The sequence below is a fragment of the Ochlerotatus camptorhynchus genome, unplaced genomic scaffold (assembly GCF_037179485.1).
Source record: "Ochlerotatus camptorhynchus isolate MF236.1 unplaced genomic scaffold, CSIRO-AGI_Acam_v1.1 ptg000008l, whole genome shotgun sequence".
In the NCBI taxonomy this organism is placed as follows: domain Eukaryota; kingdom Metazoa; phylum Arthropoda; class Insecta; order Diptera; family Culicidae; genus Ochlerotatus; species Ochlerotatus camptorhynchus.
In genome coordinates, this window is record NW_027040500.1 from 3,739,172 (window position 1) to 3,756,566 (window position 17,395).

A 17,395-nucleotide genomic window follows, 5' to 3' on the forward strand; every position below is an offset into this window, starting at 1 on the left:
GCTCGGAATATCAAGCTAACAAAACTCACCAGCTGCAAATCTCACCAAACTGTGGTGAGATTGAGTTTAATGATTTTTGCTTTACACCCGAATGCAGCTGAAACTTCCATAACGGCTTGCAGCAGTCCCTTCGCGCCTGCCATCGGTGAAGATTAAAAAGAGATAGCTGACTATGCTTTCTCTTTCTAAGAAAACGATGTGCAATGGAATCATTTTTGTGTAGAGTCAATTCTCAGCTTGATTTTTGCACATTTTTAATAGTCTCGCAATATCAAAGGAGCTTGTAAAATCAATATCAAGCATGATATTTTGTTCCAATATCACGCGTGATATTGCGAGCGCATGAGAGCGGAAAAATATCAATTGATTTCTGATTTTGCCAACACTGGTTTTTAGTATATGTATTTTATTCATTCGACCTTTGTTTTTAATTTATTCGTTCAAACCAAGGTTGCAAATACTCATTCCAGCTAAAATAATGTTTTTCGGAATAATAAAACCAAAAGATGGTATGATGGCATGTTTTACTTGTTACTTACAAGAAGAGGTTACAAAGTATGCGTTTGAAACATAAAACCTGTATATTTTGATTTCTATGAGTCACAATCAGCGATTTGCTGATCGCTGAGTGAGTGAGTGAGTGAGTGTGTGAAAAATCGCTGATTGTGACTCTCATGAAGTGAAATAAACAGGTTTAATATGTCAAACACATTCTTTGCAACCTTTTCTTGTATCTTACCTATTCAAAATATGATCATAGCATTTAATTATTTCATAATTTAAAAAAAAACATTGTTAAAACATTGTTAAAACATTGCTGAAATGAGTATTTGCAACCTTGGTTCAAACAATCATTCACAAAATAAATAAATAAGACCTCATTTTAATCAAACTTCAGTTAAGTCGATTACTGCAGATAGGCCGTATTGAAAATGTTAATTCATCTAGATTTGTACATATTGTGCGATGTGCATGTCCAAAGATGATTAATAGGGATTTCTTTCATTGTTGATTAGCAGGTCACACAGCTCTATTAATCAGAGCATTTTTATTTTGCAAAATTTTCCTATATCAATACCATAAATCCGGTTGAATACGTGCTAACGACTATTTTGTTTGAGAGATGCGAATAAACTGATTTGTGTGTACGCCTCAGAATCATCTACGGGATTGTGTAGTTAGGTAGGTTCTTCTAGGCAGCTACCGTCCGTGGTAGCCCATTGCGATCATGTCGCTAATATTCGATGTGCCGTTAGCGCTCTGTCTTTCTCTATATAAATGCGTTGGCGTATGGTAAAGGTAATCTGATTTTTTTTAAAGACTTATAGAAATTTGCGCATGATAAATGTATGTTGTAATACCTTCAGTTTAAGATTCGCAGATGTTTCAATCGTTTTATTATCATCTTGAAAGGATTTGTTCCTTTCGTTGAATGCGGTAAAAGCAAACTTTTTATTTTTATTTATTTGTGTATCTTCCTGCGTCCGTGTAAATAACAATCTTGTATGATCCATTTTCTCTTTTTGCTTTAGAGCGGCATGAACTGTTCAATAGATTTTTTCAACATTTCCTTATCGGTAAATATGAAAAACATTGCTTATATTTGGTTTTTAATGTTTTCAACATGTTTCTTTAAGATTTTAAGTCGGTATGATTAATTTTAGAAAAGATGTTTGTGCATTTTTCTTCCGTCCTACAAGAAAGTGCATTCTCGCATTCATCACGATTTAGAAAGAGTGGTGTTTTTTTTTGTTTAGGAAAGAAAGATTTAAGTCTTATGTTTAGAGAGAGGGTCTTTTGTTCAAAATAGAATCTGTAGATCTTTTTTTTAGCTAGTGTTTTTGAATTCTTTGCACATATTTTTAATTAATTCAATGATTGTTTTAAGTTATCGGTAGTATTTTATTTATCTCTTTCTATTTTGAAATTTACTTGGAACACTAATGTGAATTTTTTTTTTCCAAATCACGTACAAAAGGATCGAACAGCCAATGACTAAAACTAGTAATTGCATGTGTTATCTTAATTTCAAAATTAAAAACCACTAAAATTGCTTGCAAAAAATCACTAGAAATGCTATCTGCTCTCATTTGAAGCCCCTTTTGCACTACTTTGGCATAAAACTGCGGATTTGAAATGTTGTAGCCAACGAGCAGAATGAAGTGATTTCATCAGGGGTTTCCGATCGATTTTGATTTGGATGCTGCTCAAAACAACATTTGGGATTAAACATCCTGAAACTTAGTTTTGGCAAGGTTAAGCCAGATGCCAGATGATCGAATCCAGGTAGATGGAATCCATGTTTCCCATTAAAATACTCAGCGGCCAAACCAATAGAAAGCCAAAATAGAGGCAGAGAATATTTAAAACAATACTGATCAAATGGGAGTCAAATTAATCAGTACTTGAACACTAAGTAAATAATCCCTCTTAAAGCGTACAGTATTCTACAAGACTAGGAATAGACTTCAACAGTTCGTCAATGTTATGTTTCTTTAGATTTTCTGTGCATGCCTGCGACAGTTTGAGAAGTTTGACAAATGTTTGTAAGTTGTCCACAATCTCTTTCGTCATTGTTTCGCCATTCAAGGTAATCTGTTCAGCTAGCTTTTCCCCTACGTTTGCGTTGACAAGCAGTTCATCTAGCTTCGCACCATCGGTGGATTTATTTGGCAAGATTGTGGACAAAATACTGAGTGCAATCAGTGCTTCGTTTTGCATAACCAAATGAGTGGAATTTAGCATACCAACCATACTGGCAACGGCGCCATCAACCGCTACAAACCGTCTCAATCCGGTATCGTCCGCTGCGGTGAGATCCTTGTTGGCATGGTACGCGTGCTTGATCAACCACGCCATCAACCGGAGCGATTCGCCGAGTACTCCGGTGAATTCAGACGTCTTGCTCCAGTGTACCAACTGTTTGATGAGTTTCTCATTTTGCAACAACTGTTGGGCTATTTTTTCTACAAATACAAATTTTATCAAATTACAGATAAGAAAATGCCAACCAAAGCACATTAATCGTACCTTGACCATCAACGGTCATTCGAAGCGTCCCGAGGAGCTTAAACACTACCGGCGGTTGATGAATTTCCAGCATGGGCAAAATGATGTCCACCAGACCGGCTTCGATGACGGCAGCCTTGTTCGGTTTCGGTATGACTAGGTTTTTCAATGTGCTTAGAAGTGCATGCTGCAGAGTCATCTGGTGGTCGATTCCGTTGTTCTTAGCCAAGATAGCTGGAATTCAGTAGAAATTGCTTACTCACGTAAAACCAAAGCATAATGTATGTTTAGCTTACTTACATAGCAATTTATGCATAATATTATTCTCCACCATGTAAATGCAATGGCTATCTGAACGAGCGAAGTTTCCAAGTGCCAGTACACCGGTCGTCAACAGTTCCACATCGTAAGAATCCAGCCAATCTTCCATATATTTTAGCAGCGGAGTTGTGTAAAGGTAATGCATCGATTTATCTGAAAAGTAATTGGTTGAAGGCTTTTTTCAGTATACTCACTATATTTAATCTAATTACAGACATATTCGCCGGCATTGCGAGACTTGAGATCCTCGCCCCTCCTTGCGTGGTTAATGATTCGTACTTATTTTAAAAAAAGCTTGTATTGATCGTGGCCACCCATCAACTCCTTAACCAACGCCTACCCTGAGGTCAGGTGTTCACTCGTGTGCCGGCGATGAGGCATTATATAACATGTCAAAACATCATGTTGATGTCATGTGGCGTAAGGCGAACGTCGACATGATGTTGTGACATGCTAGTACAATAAAAGTTCCCAATTTCCGAAAAGAGACGAACCAGCAGATCTGCGGAAGTTAACCCTACCAAACCTCCATTCTATCTAGTCAAGATATCAAGGGTAGCAAACCGGAGCAAAGTTGTTTAACAAAATAAAAGCAAATCGATATTAAACTTTGCAGTTCCTATCATACTGAAAACTCATTTTAATGTCAATTATTGCGACATATGTCTGATATCCCTCCTCATGGCTAGTTTTTGCACCTTGACGTTGGTGGGATGGCTTAATCTCTTGTCATAATGGGGCGTTGGAGACGGTTGGTTTATAGCCGGCATCTCTAGCTCATGTCGTGGCAGTGTGCCGTCATGGGCGGGCGTTGTGGATTAGTGAGCCTTCCTTCTCTGATGAACCATGGCTTGAGAGAACCAAAGTTCTAGCCGCTAGTGGCAGTATCACACTATTCGATAGCCATGTCGCAACACGTTTATGTGAAGGCACTGACTTTCACCCGTATTCTTGTTTTCGTTCGAACCGTATTTTCCATACAAAAAAAAAAGGTTTTTTTTATGGAAAATACGGTTCGAACGAAAACAAGAATATGGGTGTTTGTATTTAGGTGTAGTACTAGCGGGATAGGCCGCAAGTCACTCTTATTTTATTTTGAAACATACCAATACCAATACCAAGAGAAGGCTTTTTATCTTAAATAAATAAGAGATGAACCAACCCTTTCTAATAAAGCAAAAAAGATGTGCAAAAATTATGCTTTTATGAGCAGCCTATCTATCTGAACAACTTTGCCGAAGACCGCAATCTTCTATCTAGTCGAGATGTCAAGTTATAACAAACAAATGGAAGCCAAATTGCACACACACCAGGAAAAGATCTGCCGCCTAGTGTGGAAATCCTCAACTGAAATGTCAATAGGTCTGCTGATTAACTTTGGCGAAAAAAGACAGTAACCTTCTAGTTGGTCGGAATCTTGATATTGGAAAGAGTCATTCAAGTCGACCGTCTACGACTTACTAAAAAAACTCGTCTGCCATTTTTCATCCGATGACGATAGTCATCGCAAGCTAGCCTCGATGCACATTAGTAGTAGAACTTGACATAATATAATATCTAGAATGGTTCAAACAATTTTAATACAGAATGCCTTGAGAATAATGCTAAACCTGACTTAGAATCCGCGAATGATCAAACCACAAAACTAACAGTTTGGATTGTATTATATTTCAAACGTATCTCACATACATATGCATCATCTAGGAATTCCCCCAGAAGATAAAAAAAATTACCCCAACCCTCACACGTCAAAACGAATCCTCAAATAAATCCTCATAGTTACCTCCAGTCAGTATAAGTACAATCAAATCACAGGCCAGCTTCATTAGTACCCGCGCCTCATCGGTATTGGCGAAAGTCTTGTACTTCTCCAGCAGTTTGTATATCGTCTCGCACAAACCTTCCTCTGCCAGCAGCAGCTTTACGTCATCGTTCTGCGCCTCGTAGTGCAACAGGGCCAAGCACGACTCGGCCAAGTCCGGATTTGTACATTTGGCCAATATCTCTGCAATCAGCTTGTTGAGCGTCGATTCAAAGTACAGATCACTGACCTGCTCAGTCAGAATACTCAGCGGTGGTAGTGTGTTTAGCAGCAGATCCTCGTACTTATCCACATCTGCAATGCAGCGTGCAAGAATCTTCTCAATCTTACCGATGACTCCGAGCTCGACTGCTCGTTCCGCAATATCATCAGTTCCGAGGAGATAGTTGGAAATCAATCCACATCTCACCCTCACAAACTGATCCTTGTCTTCCTCGTCCGTGTCCACATCCAGATCTAACAGGGAGAAAATCTGCACATCTCCCTCTATAGCTTTGATGACACTACGAGCGTCGTCGTTTGCGTAGCATATATTGCCCAAGGCTCGACAAACTTGGATGTTCAGGTCCAGCTTACTGTTTTCACTGTCACTCGAAAGAAATGAGATCAATTTCCGGATGATATCTTCTTTGGTAAACTTATCCCGCTGAGTTTCGGTTTTGGCCACCTCGGCAATGCATCGTGCCACCTGAACACGAACGGCCGGATTGTCCAGTGAGAGCAAATCAAGTAGATCGGCTTTGATGTCGTACTTATCACAGAGGTTGGTTTCCGCATCAGATATCTGTTTTAGCAGAGGCAGTGCCCTCTCGGAACTTTTCTCCAAGGTGGCGTTCTTCAAACCGGCAATGATTTCATCCATGTCAGCTGTGGGAAAAAGAAAATAGGACATTAGATGATTAGTGAACCGTGCGGAATCAATTTATAACAGCCGATGAAAGTGTTTGGTTGGTTGGATGGTACACATGGTGCTAACAATTCTATGCACTTGGCAAGTAGCCAAAAAAGGGAGAAGTTTAAAATTAAATTCTGGGTGGAGGAGTATACAAGTGGTGGATTCTGAGATAGGGTTGGTCTGTTTAGATTCATTTGTTCATAAGTAACAAAATTTCACATGAGCTTCTTACTTAACACTACGTCGTTTGATAGGTGAATAATCAAACGACGTAGGATCTGTCAGACTCAGTCGAACACGAAAATGTAATTGGTTTTTAAAAACTTCTGTCATCTGCAGCAGAAGTAGAGATCAATACATTTTTTTTAATTAAACGAAAATAGCATTTCAGGCGTGACATTTGGAAACGGCACAAAAGCTTTTGTAAACAAAAGTTGTGAGGCACTTTCCACGCGATCCGAAATACGCCTACGCAAACCAATACCACTATGACGCATTTCGCGCCAAATCGAATCGAAGCTGGCAGCACCCTCTCAGATTTCAATAAAATTTTCTGGATGTGTAGACTTTGACTAAATAAGCACTTTTGCATACTCATTTTTTCAAAATTTATCTAGACTAACATTTGAGAAGGGCCAAATTTTTTCTGCCGATTTTTACATCGCGAGATGGGCACTTTTAAGGAAAAAAAAGTTTTTCTTACAAAAACTTTTTCATGTCTGAACTGATTTTTTAACGTACCATTTTTACACAAAACTAAACCAATGAAGCTTAAAATAATCTCAGAACCCAATGAAGCTCCATTTGTGATTCAATTTTGTCTAATCAGCAACTAATCACTTGGATTAATCGAGAATTCCATATGAAAAGGGCTTATATCATTAGAAAATAATATAATTGATTATATTGTCTACTACTGAGGCAAAATCCGATACTCCTATAGCAACTTAGAATTCTTAGCTCAAATTATGCATAAAGAATTAGGTATGAATAAAATTTAAATTGAGATCTTCTTTCGAATCAACAACGATTTGGGAAGTCAACGTATCGCATCATAATTCTATATGCCCTTCTGTTATTTATACCTAAACCATTAACATTACATACCTACCACTTCATTCTACCTATGAGCACTATAAAACTTAGGTTGATTTCATACAAGCAGCAGTCAATCTGATAACGAAAGTTGTGAAGACAAGTTGTAGTAAAATTATTATCATGGACCAAAGTAGTAAATTAAGGCTCAAAGGATTGAAATGTTGTGCAAATATAAATAATCCGAGATGCAACCGAAATAAGTTACGGGCCATATCGTCAATGATGGTAGAAAAAATACATTCTATGGGATATAACCACGAAATTGATGAAACGATGAGCACAAATGCTCTTTCACAAATGAGTCATGCCGTAGCGTGATATCTCATAATAGAAGTCCAGTTATGAAAAAACGCCGATCGGTTGGAAATGAAGTAAATATCCAACCGTCAACTAGTGGGCAGCAGCATAGTGATGATACAGGTCCATCAATGAGTGGCCATCAATCCGTAGATGAGCTAGGTAAGAACAGTCATCCTGATGATTCTATCAACTTTTAACTGCAACCTCCTAATTGCACTTATTAATTATTTTTTCTTCTTCTTTCCTTCAGATACAGTGCCATCGGTTCCATCATTGGAGTCAATTCCATCAGCAGATGATCTGCAACGCCCATACAATGTTGAGAAGTTTAATGGTTTTGTGGAAACGTTGAATTTATCTCCAATTTCATCGAGGAACATGAGGAGCATGGATTATCGTTCAATAAAATCTCTAGAAATTACACAAGCAGTGCGAAAAAATATATTTGGCCTAGATACAGCAGACATTAGCAAAGTAGAGGCATACGAAGAAATGATTGTGCAGCTAAAGGAGAAGTTCAATTCCCCTACAGCTGACAGAAAAGATCAGATAACAGTATTATCAGTATTGCCAAAGTCTTGGTCCGTGAATAAAGTTGTAGCAGAATTCAACGCACCAACGTACATGGTGAGGCAGGTGAAGCGCCTTGTTAATGAGCAGGGTATTCTAAGCACACCCAACAAAAGAAGTGGGCTAGTTAGGGAATTTTTTGATGACAATGATATTAGTAGACCTATGCCCGGAACAAATGATTTTGTTTCCGAGTTTAGAAATGGACGAAAAGAACACGTTCAAAAACGCCTGTTAATGATGTCCCTCAAAGAAGCGTACATGATTTTTGTTCACTGTATTTACACAATTGCGACCAAAACATTGCATTTTGTTTGATTCTACTGGTATACATAATGTATGTATTTGTACAATTCATGAAAATGTAAAATTAATGATCAACAGTTTAAGAATTATGTCACAAGATGCAATAATAGAAAAAATGCTTTGTAATATTTCCACTAGAACAACTGATTGCTTTTTCCGTGATTGCGAAAAGTGTGCTTCCAATGAAGAGGAACTTACTTTGCTATTAGAATCAAATAACAAACAAGATGTTGTGTTTCAACAGTGGCTGAATACTGATCGCTGTAATTTGGAAACGATTATCAAGCCTGTTGATGAATTTGTTCCGTATATCATTGATAAAATTAACAAACTTAGAACTCATGACTTTATTTACAAACAACAGTCATTTTTACTAAGAAATAAAAAAGAATCATTAAAAGAAGGCGAAATTCTAGCAATTTGTGATTTTTTTGAAAATTATTCATTCATTAGCCAAAACGCTGCTCAAGGATATCACTGGAATAATTCTCAAGCAACAATACATCCATTTGAAGTTTATTATAAGAAAGACAATAAACTTGAAAATGTTAGCTTCATTATCATATCAGAAGTAATGACTCACGATACAGTTGCAGTTCAGTTGTTCATCTCAAAAATGATAGATTTTAACAATCGATAGATTTTTCTAAAATTACTTTTATGTCAGATGGGGCAGCATCACAATACAAAAATAAAAAAATAAACTTTGCTAGTCTGTGTAGATTTCACTCAAAGCATGGATTAGAAGCAGAATGGCATTTTTTTGCAACGTCTCATGGAAAAGGTCCCTGTGATGCCATTGGTGGCACTCTCAAGCGAATGGCAAAGAAAGCTAGCCTTGCTCGAGATTATGGAAACACCATAACAACTCCACGAGAATTATAGTTGAACAAACAGATAAAAATATCACAAAACTACGTTTCGAGTACATATCCACTGAACAGTACATCGAAATGTCAGAAGAACTTGAAGAACTATATGACAACACAAAGACAATATCTGGCACACAGAAATTCCACAGTTTTGTGTCTATAGCTGGTGACAAAGTAGCGGCAAAAAGGTATTCTAATTCAGAAGATGAACCAAAAATATTTAACTTGATTTGAAAAAGGAAAAAATAGCATGTATGAAAATAGGTTTAAAACATTGAAAATATATAAATAAATGATAGGGGAAATGTAGGTAATGTCAGCCTACATGTCCCTAATTTGGGCCCATCGCTAAAAGTCTGCTATTTATCAATTTTATCTAGATGAACGCGTCATTAGGACGGTACTAATGGATATTTTTGGTCGCTATTGAAAATTTTGTCGATTGCTGAATTTATGTATGGACCCAAATTAGGGACATGTAGGCCGACATTACCATTGGTGGTACCATAGAGGTAACTCTTAGACCAGAAGGTCCCGAAGAAACGTGCTCAACTTTATGGCTCAGCTCTGGTACTCTCTTCGGTCCCAAGCTGATCGATGCACCCCTCGAAACATAGGAAAATCCACTAGCCCCTCATTTTATCTGTCAAACTTTCATAGCGAATCAAAACGAACATAGTGTAGTACTGAAGTTTCGCCTAGAATGGGGTACGTTAATCGATTTGTTTAGGACCAATAGGCTAGTCAAGTAGTGAGCCAATTTAAAATCGTTAGTTTCGTATTGATTGTTGATATTACCGGTGGAAACTAACGATTTTAAATTGGCTCACTACTTGACTAGCCTATTGGTCCCAAGCAAATCGATTAACGTACTTCATTCTAGTATAAATTCCAGTACTACACTATGTTTGTTTTGATTCGCTATGAAAGTTTGACAGATAAAATGAGGGGTTCGTGGAGTGAGGTTTGTTTCGAGGGGTGCATCGATTAGCTTGGGACCGAAGAGTGTACCAGAGCTTAGCCAAAAAGTTGAGCTCGTTTCTTCGGGACCTTCTGGTCTTAGAGTTACCTTTATGGTAGTACCTACGACCACACCTGTTAAGAAGTAGTTCGCACTAGGCTTCGGTGGTAGATCTTAATGCCAGTAACGCACTACGAAAAGGTAATCTACCAGGCGTTACTGTATTGACATTTCTGTACTTATCCTAAATAAGGACAAAATCGAAAAAAAAGAGAATCGCGTAAATTCTTATTCATATTTTCGTCACTGACAAAGATTCTCCTGGTAACAAAAAGTTTTATTTCGAGCATTCTGTGTCAAGTAATTTAATTTAGTTTCACATTTAGCTAATAAAAATCTGCACATGTCCGTCACTGACAGCATTGTCTCTGACAATTGACATGGTTTACCTTGACGATGACTGTTAGCTCAAATGAGTGACCAAAGCAGAATTTTAAATACCGCCGTGTATTGTCGAGATTTTGCAGCACTATGCCAAGAGTGCAAACCGCGTGTCGATGTAGTGACACAGCAGGCCTGCCCCGTTGCCGAGAAGGGAGCTTGCACATAGCATTGACACTCAGTTTGCACCCTTGGTATTCTGAGTGTTAAAGATGAATACTGCCGCTCTTCGCATGCCCGTCCCATAGCGAAAATCGGCAAGCCGAAAAAATCGCGTTTTAAGGTTGCTTCGTACCATTGGCTTTGACGGCACCGTTGAAAAATCGTCTCTTCTAGGAACGATTTACAGTCCCCCTTATTCTGCGAGTCACGTGACTCTCTCTCACCGGTGAGGTGACAATTGTCACCTCGTGTGAGGTGACTCTCCATGCAAATCAAATGGAGAGTCACCTCACACGAGGTGACTATTGTCACCTCACCGGTGAGAGAGAGTCACGTGACTCGCAGAATAAGGGGGAGTTTCTAATGGGATTTTTCGGTGGAGTGAAAGGATAATACAAAGTTCGCCATGTTTCACGTACAGTCTGACGTTTGCTTTTGGATTTTACTAAAGAGGCTGAATTTATAAAAAGACGACATGTCAAAATTGGAACAATCGATTGTCTGTCAAAGTCATAGGAAAAGTCATTCCAATCGAGCAGAAGACCTGTCAAATGGATAAGATGTCGCCTCTTTCTAAATTCAGGCTCTTTAGATTTTACCATAGGAGTAAAGAGCTACAGAGTCGCCGTCAACACCAATTGCTTCTTATGTGATGGGGCAACCAATGTGTCTGTTTTCCAATCCTTTCCAGAAAAAAGTTGATGAGTTCATCCAGTATTATGAAACTATGCGTAATTAGCTACCATTAGCATTGAAAAACTCAGTTTTGACAAAAACGACTATGGGATCGACAGGCGAAGAGCGGCAGAATAGGTCCTATACAAAATCGCATCTATACCGTACTCTACCGAAACGGGTTAGCCATATATATGACAATATAGCTACAGAAAAAATGAATTGAATGGAAAATCCGGTTCGGTCTAAAACGGAAATAAAGGCTACTGTTGGCTGGACGAACCGACTGCAATGTAGCTCGAATAGACAGACATGTGATAATAGACGAATTATTGTCGTACAACGGACTCCACGATACATTGAAGTCTGGTAAACTTCATCCCCATACTAAGTGTACCATGTACAAAACGCTGACAAGACCGGTTCTATACGGACACGAAAAGAGGTCCTAGATGCACTGGGAGTTTTCGAACGTGTTTAGGGCCATGTTTGGCGAGGTATGGAAGAGAACAATGAAAGCCGTTGAAGCTGGAATATTGCAATGGGGGACACGTTGTGAGAATGTCGGAAAACAATACCTAACATAAATATGGGGTTTTCCTCGAATTCGGCAGGTAAAAGAAGCACCTGGTTAGACCTAGTGAAGAAAAATGTAGAAAATGTGGAAGACAAGCGGTCACGAACCTAGTTAACCGGCGTAACATTGTGTAGTAGGTAAAATCTCATTGAAGGACGTACTGTCGTTATACGCATAACTGTTCTATGCAATCCTTGTGGGCCGTCTTGGGAGATGTTAATATGTATGCGTATAACGGCAGCGTAGTACCTTAGGAATAATGTCATCAAATGACAACTTTAATACAGACTACCGCATCGTAGTCACAAGAAATAACTGATATTAGAGGACAAATTATGCTAACTAGCTACCTATTATTTTCGTATACACTTATGAGACCTGAATGTCATTAGATCCACCCTCGGCTTCATACAACACCACTCGATAGCACCAATCAAGCCATGTAGCTATGTCCGACAATTAATCATTTGTTTAACTTAGTTGCTGCCAAATAAATAATCAAGAACGACAGTTACAATTACTTTTAGATCGACATCGATGAGGTCATAAAATAGTAATACTACGTTGTATCGAAAAACGAGACACAAAATATTACATCATTTAAACAGCGAACAACAGACACAACCCACCAGAGATTCGACACTCTAACCATCGCCGACACTAATCACCACAAAACAGATGCACTTGTGGACCAACCAACCGGAGCAACAGACGACGGCAAGCACTGATTTCTTTCAATGATAAACGTAGCTGTTAAAATTAGAAAATCCCGATGGTTTATTTTAAAAGGAAAACCGAAATTACTTTCCAAAGGTAAACATACGCATTTTCCCCTAACGCGTGCACGGCAGAGAGTATATCAACTAAACTACTGTCGGGCTCGATACAGAGTGTATAAATTGCCGAATGGGAGTTGTACGACCCATGACCCATCCCACTCTGCTCCCGCGCCCAATTCGGTCGTCTCTATGTATCGATCCGTCTATCTTGTGCTTTGCTACCGTCTCGAGAGTGAATGATCTTGCAGGGGCTCATTCGAATGCAGCAGTGTGATGGAGCAATTAGTCAATGCAAAAAAAAACACCTTATTTTTATCTGCAACTTCCTTGCCATTCTTGAATGGGAAGATAGATGTTTTGCATACCAAACAATAGTATGACATCATTTTCAACAAAAAGGATGAAACAGGAATAAAAGAGGCGCCTGCCTTACCTTCCATTATTATGATGACGATTATTCCTTAGGGTCGTGTAATGATTAGTTCATTCATTCAAATAAATTCCACACTTGGAGAGGGAACTTCCTTTGGATAACTGCTTCACTCTTTTGCAAGCACTGAAAACTTCGAACTTGGGTTGCGTCCCAGAAAGTTTAACTGTTGAAAACTCTAAAAAATTCACAAAATATTTCCAACTTTATGGCAATCTACTGTACCGAATGTGTTGCCCTCCTAACTTGCTCTGGATGACTTTTCTTCAGTCGCATTCTCATTCACCCGCACAGTTTGTAGGTAGATATACCTATAATAGCCATACATACAAAAAATAGAGTGTGTTGTATACATACGATCGATGCCGCGCTGCCATATTTATTTTGGTTTATTTATGTCATTGCGCACCCCATGCATACAACTGTCCATGTCATCGGTAGGAAGCCCTGCAAGATTCCGATGGTGGGCTGAATAAGCTGACAAATCGAGGGGATACTGGATGATCTAGGGTGAAGAGACAAAAAATTAAACGGTTGTGTCCTAGACACGACCGCAGTATGACATAAATAAACCCACGCAAAATTGATGTATGTCATGCATTTTTTACTGTTATACTTCATCTTAAATTTTTCAAGTTTTTCAATGTTTCGGTTATGACGAGGGTTATGATTCACCCAAAACAATTTACACATTTTTATTGACAAATTTCCATGTGAAATTCCACATGATTTTTATTTCCCCACACATAAACAGAATCCACTCAGAAGTACACATGAAACGTATACGTCAAATGAATAATATGTCAGTGCTAACATTTGAAAACCCCTAATAAAAATTGTATGGTTAATTTGCTTAACGACGTGTTCTGGGTATCATCCAAACCATTTGTGGAATAGTTCAATGATTTGGGAAATCGTTCGTTTATGGTTATTTTTTATTAGGGACGGCACAAAAGCCATTTGTAAACAAATGGTTTGTGGGCCCTTTACTCACTACTTGAAGTACACCCACGCGACACAACAGCAACATCGGGTAGGGGAAATTTTCCCCTTCCTGACGATGCTGTTGGTTTGCGTGGGCGTTCTTCGGGTAGCGAGTAAAGGGCCCACAAACCATTTGTTTACAAATGGCTTTTGCGCCGTTTTCAAATGTTAGCACTGATGTGTGGTCATGCATGGTTTTTATTAAAGAGCCTGAATTTATAAAGAGACCACATCTTATCCATTTGACAGGTCTTCTGCTCGATTGGAATGACTTTTCCTATGACTTTGACAAACAATCGATTGTTCCAATTTTGACATGTCGCCTCTTTATAAATTTAGGCTCTTTAGTGTTTATATGTACACATATTAAGTATGTGTCCGACACATAGATATCATTTGTTGATCACATAAAAACAATTTTTGAAATTTTGTTAGTGTTCAATGTTGCCCTAATAAAAAATAACCATAAACGAACGATTTCCCAAATCATTGAACTATTCCACAAATGGTTTGGATGATACCCAGAACACGTCGTTAAGCAAATTAACCATACAATTTTTATTAGGGTGGTTCAAGTATTTTTCCTGGAATGTAATAAATTATGAAAATTCAAATGTGGGGTCCTAAACAAGACGTTATATATTTTGGCGTAGAAATGACTGTTCGAATTTCCATTACATATATGCAATTAAATTTTAAAATCAACTATTTCAATTTTATTTGTGGCCCTTGAAAGGGCCGTTTAATGTTGTTGTTCGGAAAGAACCGTTGGGTGATGTTGATGATATTTGTCCTTCCTAATCATCGTGATCGTCAAAGTACATGTATTTTTCGGGTTGCCGTTATATGGGGGAGGAGCCTTATCGCTGGTTGTGAGAAGGTGATCACGCCGTGATCCACCTTTAACCGCTGACTTGCTCCTGCTTGCTAGATGACCAAGTGCCACACCGTCCGAAGCGATAATGAGCAGACGCACGACAGCAGCGCTGTTTTTTATCTTTTCAGATTCAAGCAAAACGATGTGCCATCAAGTGGTACTCGATTATGACGACTGGGTTTGGGAAAAACGTTTATTTCATGAAAACAGAGATAAAATAAGCATTTGTACATTTTTCAAAAGTTTTTTTTACGGAAAATTGAGAAAAAAGGAATTGTGATTCAACACGTTTCCAAGCATCAAAAGATGATTTTCTTCCGGACCAGAAATTAGTGGCATCGCGAGTGATAATTTTTAATTTCAGTTTATTTACGCGCTGCAAGGTGCATGAAAGAGTTCGGCACAATCGGTGTTGATGTTGGCTCGATTGCAACTTTTTTTTTGTTTGTTTTCAAAAGAAATTGATCGAAAGTGTACCAAAAGTGCTTCTGAACGTGTTTCGCAGTTGGGAGTGGTGAAATTCGTAAATTTGCGGTTTATGTTCAGTGAAAATTCCGTATCACAAAATTGCTCACCGAGTTCCCTTTTTTTGCCGTTCGACGACGACGGGCATGCGAGAGAAAAATAAGCATCGGGAATGTGCTCCCGGGTGTATTGATTTGGTGAGTACGTTCCAGTTGAAGATTGTTCTTATACATATCTCGATTGCATTTTCGAGGGGACGTCCGGAGAGCTTTGAGATTTAGGCGTTGTTGCTTTTGCGGGCATACGAGTTGGTCGCCGGTAAGGGCCAGTAAGTGCTGCCAGCAGATGAATCAAGAAGTATTCGAAACAAAATTGGTAAGAAATGTCCATTCAAATCGACTTAATACAGTTGAACAAATTTCAAAACTATATACGTGCCAGATTTGGAAATAATTTTTTTTTAAATCTGGAAGTGTGTTTATGATACCATTATCCATTTGATAAAGGTAGAGTGAACATGCGGGGCTTATTGTAAGTAAAAGTGACCTCGGAGTGGTGGTGAATTACCAGGCATTCTGAAATGGGTCACTGGAGCTGCAATAGAGCTAACACCTTCTAACTCCCGGACTAAACCTGCTTTAATTTAAGGGTAATAAAAAGCAGTTTTCTTCCATAATAACACTGCCGGACAGTGGGGGTTAGATTGTACACACACACACACACACACACAAATTGAGAAAAAAAAGAAATTGTTTCATCTGATTTGTTATGTAATATCCTATCGATTAGCGTATTTGGATTTTAATTTCATCTATAAATGACAAAGTTACATGCGTTCAAAACCTAAGACTGTTTCCCTACACATATTTTTCGATTTGCACCCCAGAATAGTCGATAAAGACGTAGTTCTACATCAAAATAGTATACTTACTAATCACAAACAAAGTGACAGACGGAGCGGCTCGAAAGCTTTGGTGACGAACCTGCTATTGCAATTTTTCAGTGTTCCACATGGAAACACTACTACCAACAATCAATACGAAACTAACGATTTTAAATTGGCTCAATACTTGACTAGCCTATTGGTCCCAAGCACACAATTAACATACACCATTCTAGTCGAAATTGTAGTACTACACTGTCTTTGTTTTGATTCGCTATGAAAATTTGACAGATAAAATGAGGGGTTCATGGATTTTTCTATGTTTCGAGGGGTGCATCGATTAGCTTGGGACCGAAGAGAGTACCAGAGCTGAGCCAAAAAGTTGAGCACATTTCTTCGGGACCTTCTGGTCTTAGAGTTACCTCTATGCTACTACTGGGCCGGGTAAAGCAGGTGCATAAGAACGCCTTTCAATGGTTGTTGGGTTCTGCCCTGACCGGCGATTTGCGACCCCTGTGCAGCTGAACTCCGATTCTTACCTCCACGCGGTGCAAGGTGGGGTTGCTGGCGGTGATATTTGCCGTCAGTAATGCGAACAAGAACGGGGGATCATTGTTGTCACTAATGTACTATTGTTTATAAGTCGCTAGTGCCGGTGATGACGATGATAGAGCAAATAGGTTATAGCCAATTCGAAGTAGCCTGTGATTATCGCTACCTGGGGATGCTAATCGGCTGGGTGCTGGTTGCGACTTGGCCGTCCTGAATCGAGGGGGACGACTCTATCTACGATGCAGAAAAAATTGTGTTATGCTGTGGCTAGCTGCACGCACGCTGAGTAGATAGAAAGAAGATTGTTGACGATTCTGAAGATTTCCTGCAAGAAGATGATGGGCGATGCAAGTAGATGCGACAAATGAAAGAAGATTTTTCGAAGATTGATTCGCTAGTGTGAGATTTGTTGAGCA

At 38.8% G+C, this 17,395-nt stretch overlaps 1 protein-coding gene across 2 annotated transcripts; it reads right to left on the minus strand.

The window, feature by feature from the left end:
* Nucleotides 1–1,031: 1,031 nt before the first annotated feature.
* On the minus strand, nucleotides 1,032–13,453 carry vimar (visceral mesodermal armadillo-repeats). Of its 2 annotated transcripts, none has more exons than XM_065218168.1 (5): nucleotides 13,222–13,453; nucleotides 5,114–6,019; nucleotides 3,310–3,483; nucleotides 3,031–3,243; nucleotides 1,032–2,966 (listed from the first exon to the last, which is right to left on the minus strand). In XM_065218168.1, exons 1-5 carry the CDS (start codon nucleotides 13,226–13,228, stop codon nucleotides 2,431–2,433), a joined length of 1,836 nt encoding a protein of 611 aa, XP_065074240.1. In that variant the 5' UTR covers nucleotides 13,229–13,453; the 3' UTR covers nucleotides 1,032–2,430. The 2 variants fall into 2 exon arrangements, with proteins under 2 accessions (XP_065074240.1, XP_065074247.1); XM_065218175.1 differs by lacking the exon at nucleotides 13,222–13,453 and adding an exon at nucleotides 12,814–12,906.
* Nucleotides 13,454–17,395: the final 3,942 nt, after the last annotated feature.